Source organism: Pyxicephalus adspersus, chromosome 7, assembly GCF_032062135.1.
Source record: "Pyxicephalus adspersus chromosome 7, UCB_Pads_2.0, whole genome shotgun sequence".
In the NCBI taxonomy this organism is placed as follows: Eukaryota; Metazoa; Chordata; class Amphibia; order Anura; family Pyxicephalidae; genus Pyxicephalus; species Pyxicephalus adspersus.
In genome coordinates, this window is record NC_092864.1 from 206,743 (window position 1) to 210,077 (window position 3,335).

A 3,335-nucleotide genomic window follows, 5' to 3' on the forward strand; every position below is an offset into this window, starting at 1 on the left:
AACGTACGATGCCTTCCTCCTCCTGCCCCTCCGCCGTTAACGTACGATGCCTTCCTCCTCCTGCCCCTCCGCCGTTAACGTACGATGCCTTCCTCTGCTTTTGTCCTCCTCCACTCCTCTATTTGCCATTTTCCTGATGTTAGATGATTTGCACACGTTTCATGTTATCTCTGCTATCTGTGTTTCTGCATTCTGAAGGTTGTGAGAATGGTGGTGCGACATCATGAGGAGCTGAAACAGAAAGAGGAGCGAGCGCGAAGAGAAGAACAGGCCAAGCTGAGACGCATTGCTACCTCTATCGCTAAGGAAGTGCGTCAGTTCTGGAGCAATGTGGAAAAGGTGTGAATGAATCAAATCGTTTCCTTCCTTGGGATAGTCATCAGAAGAGTCTAGTGACATGTGTATTATATTACGTATATTCCTCAGATTATTATAAGGGAATTTGTGGCTGTAGAATATGATATAAATAATATCAAGTTCATATTACGAGGTCAGATTGTTTCTTTATGCCCATTACATTTCAGTGTATATTTATGAAAATGTGGAAGTGATTAATGAGTATTTTACAATGTGTACCAAAAAAGCTGCAAATGGAGACTTTCTTCCTCATGAGGATGAGGAGGAGGAAGAAGCCTCTGGATGTGATGGAAATATTTGCCTTCCTTTGTCATCTCTGCTGTCCTCTAGCTTTGTCAGCAGTAACTTCTCTTACTCAGTGCATTGCCCTATTACCTATGTGAGTCTGCGATAGCTTGCTGGACAACTAGAGGCCATGCTGAGGGCAGCTTGCTAATGTGGGGATATTTTTAGGGCAGTACCATGAAGATCCAGGGAGAGGAAGGTGAGTGTTTAGGCTGGGAGTTCAGTTGTCCTTAAAATAAGTAGTTGTATTTTTCTGGTTGTTCACTATAAGCTATCTTTTGAGGGTTGTTACTAAGCATGTCTGTTTTTTAGGTGGTCCAATTTAAGCAGCAATCTCGTCTGGAAGCAAAGAGGAAAAAGGCTCTGGACCTGCAGCTGGATTTTATAGTTGGTCAGACAGAAAAATACTCTGACCTTCTGAGCCAGAGTCTAAATGAGACTATACCCATGAGCAAGACCAGTTCATCCTGTGTTGGCTCTTCCCAAGGAGGCTCTTTAAGAACCAGTCCAACGCCATCTGTTTGCCAAAAAGGTGAGCGAATAGTAGTGATGGTTGTATATTACCGAGCAGGTCCCTGCGTCTGTAGATAGGCTTAGATTTCTTTGTAGTGAATGTATGTCCGTTTGGTAATGTATTAAGCAGACACATGGCTCCCTTCCTGCACTGCCAATACCTTTACCCATTCTCCTTTACTAGCAAATGCTTCTTTCCCCTCTCCAGCTATTTAGTCTGAATATTTTTTTTTTCTTGCTGCAGATGGAGACTTTCTTCCTCATGAGGATGAGGAGGAGGAAGAAGATGACGAGGAAACAATAGAGATTGAGGAACGTCAGGATGGAAATGATGCAGAGTCCCATCGCCTGGAACTTGAACTTCTGAAACGAGAGAGTGAGCTTCCCCTTGATGAGCTCCTTCAGAGTCTTCCACCTGAAATTCTGCAAGAAGAGGCGGATGTGCAGGTAGGCACCACTCCTGTCCCTGGGCAGGATATTCTTGTGATGGTAAAGGCTATCTAGAAGGAAAGTAAATGCTATGGAGTAATAACTTCTCCTTTGCCCTAGGATGCAGTGTCTGAAAATGTTGACTCCTCGTCCGAGGAGGAAGAAGTTGTAGTGGAGGACGATGACGAGTTCACTGCAAATGAAGCAGAAGGTCTGTTTTTCCTATCATAGACTTCAACTAATAACCTAATGCTCTGTGACTTTTATTAGTGCTTGGGTTCTAGTTTGGGAGATTTGTGTCACAAGGATAGGAAGTGAGGGGAAAACCTGTCCTAATGGGAGAGGAAACAAGGGAGATTGGGTTGTATAAAAATGGTTTCCCTTCCTGAAGAGTTCTCTACCTAGTCACATTGTCTGTATAGCAGGATCTGGCTGCTTCTCTTTCTATGATTACCCATTAGTGGTTCTTTTTTCAGCATCGGATCAGAACCCCAGACCTGAATGTTTGCTGAAATGGCACCATCTATTTCAGGAGTGTCAAACTCCAATACACAGAGGGCCAAAATTAAAAACTTAGACAGTCGCAGGCCAACCTTTTTTTATTATTATTATTATTATTGAAATTTATTGAAAAAATTGAGGACATTTTTCTTTCTCATTGGATATAAAACATTTTCATATGGGGACAAAGAGGTTTTGCTTCACATTCAATATAGAACAAGCTTATAATAGAGAAAGAGGCATAAAAAAATGTTTAATTTATGTAAGAAAAAAATCTTATGCCTATTTCTCTATTTGTAGCCTTCTGAGTTAAATTTCAATGGTAACCTTTTTGCACAGGCTAACAATAATAATAATAATATTCTTCTATGAAAATCCAACCATTCAAGTCCATGCCTTGGAGTAACAAGGAAAAGTACAGCCGAGGGGGAGTGCTGGAAATGCCAGACGCGGCCATTGCGGGTCTAAATCTTATGAGTGGCCCGCCGCTGAAACTCTCTCCTCATTGAAATAGCGCCGCTACAAAAATTCCCATCATTATTTGCGTCTATAAAACAGTCCAATGTGGGGCCACGCATAGACAGGGAAGCCCGCTGGTCTATCGATGTGAGTGATGCCGGGAATTGTAGTAGCGGTGCCATTTCAATGCAGCAATGGGCCAGCTGCAGTTCATATTTAGCATTCATTTGGGGGCCAGAGTTTGACACTCCTGATCTATTGGGTCCCCTTTCTGGTTCTTCATTAGGATTGGATCATTTAAGGCCCTCTATTTGCTGACCCATGTTTTGGTATGGGAAGTTTTTTGTTTTTTTTAATCTGGTAAGGGGTGGAGCTGTTTTTTCAGGTGGGCATAACCCAGTTGTAATGCTATTTCTCTCTGATTTTACAGTGAGAAGATTCTAAGTTATCCGTCTCATTCATTTATATTTTTCTTACAGCTGAAGATGAAGAAGAGACAATTGCAGCAGAGGAGGCTTTGGAAGGCCAGCAGGACCATACAGAGGAGCTCTCACAACTGGCTCAGGAAGGTAAGAGGCATGACTTGGCCTGTACTGGGAAATGTGCAGACAACTGCCTGCTAACCAATTTCCAGGAAAAGTTCACTTTTCTGCATAAAATATTTTCTGAAAATGTAGCAGATATGACAGATGTACTGTGTGATTGGGCAGCCAAGTGGCAAATGACATTTAATATAGATAAATGTAAAGTTATGTACTTGGGGGTAACAACATGCATGCTTCATACTGTCT

The 3,335-nt window shown here is 42.2% G+C and overlaps 1 protein-coding gene across 1 annotated transcript in view; it reads left to right on the forward strand.

Moving 5' to 3' along the window:
- The window catches only part of SRCAP (Snf2 related CREBBP activator protein), a 27,363-nt gene that overhangs the window by 4,935 nt on the left and 19,093 nt on the right, over positions 1 to 3,335 (forward strand). Inside the window, exons 5-9 of the mRNA XM_072417015.1 lie at positions 199 to 339; positions 955 to 1,174; positions 1,400 to 1,602; positions 1,705 to 1,795; positions 3,024 to 3,113. Coding sequence (XP_072273116.1) covers positions 199 to 339; positions 955 to 1,174; positions 1,400 to 1,602; positions 1,705 to 1,795; positions 3,024 to 3,113 — 745 coding nt within the window. The remainder of the gene's footprint in view (positions 1 to 198; positions 340 to 954; positions 1,175 to 1,399; positions 1,603 to 1,704; positions 1,796 to 3,023; positions 3,114 to 3,335) is intronic.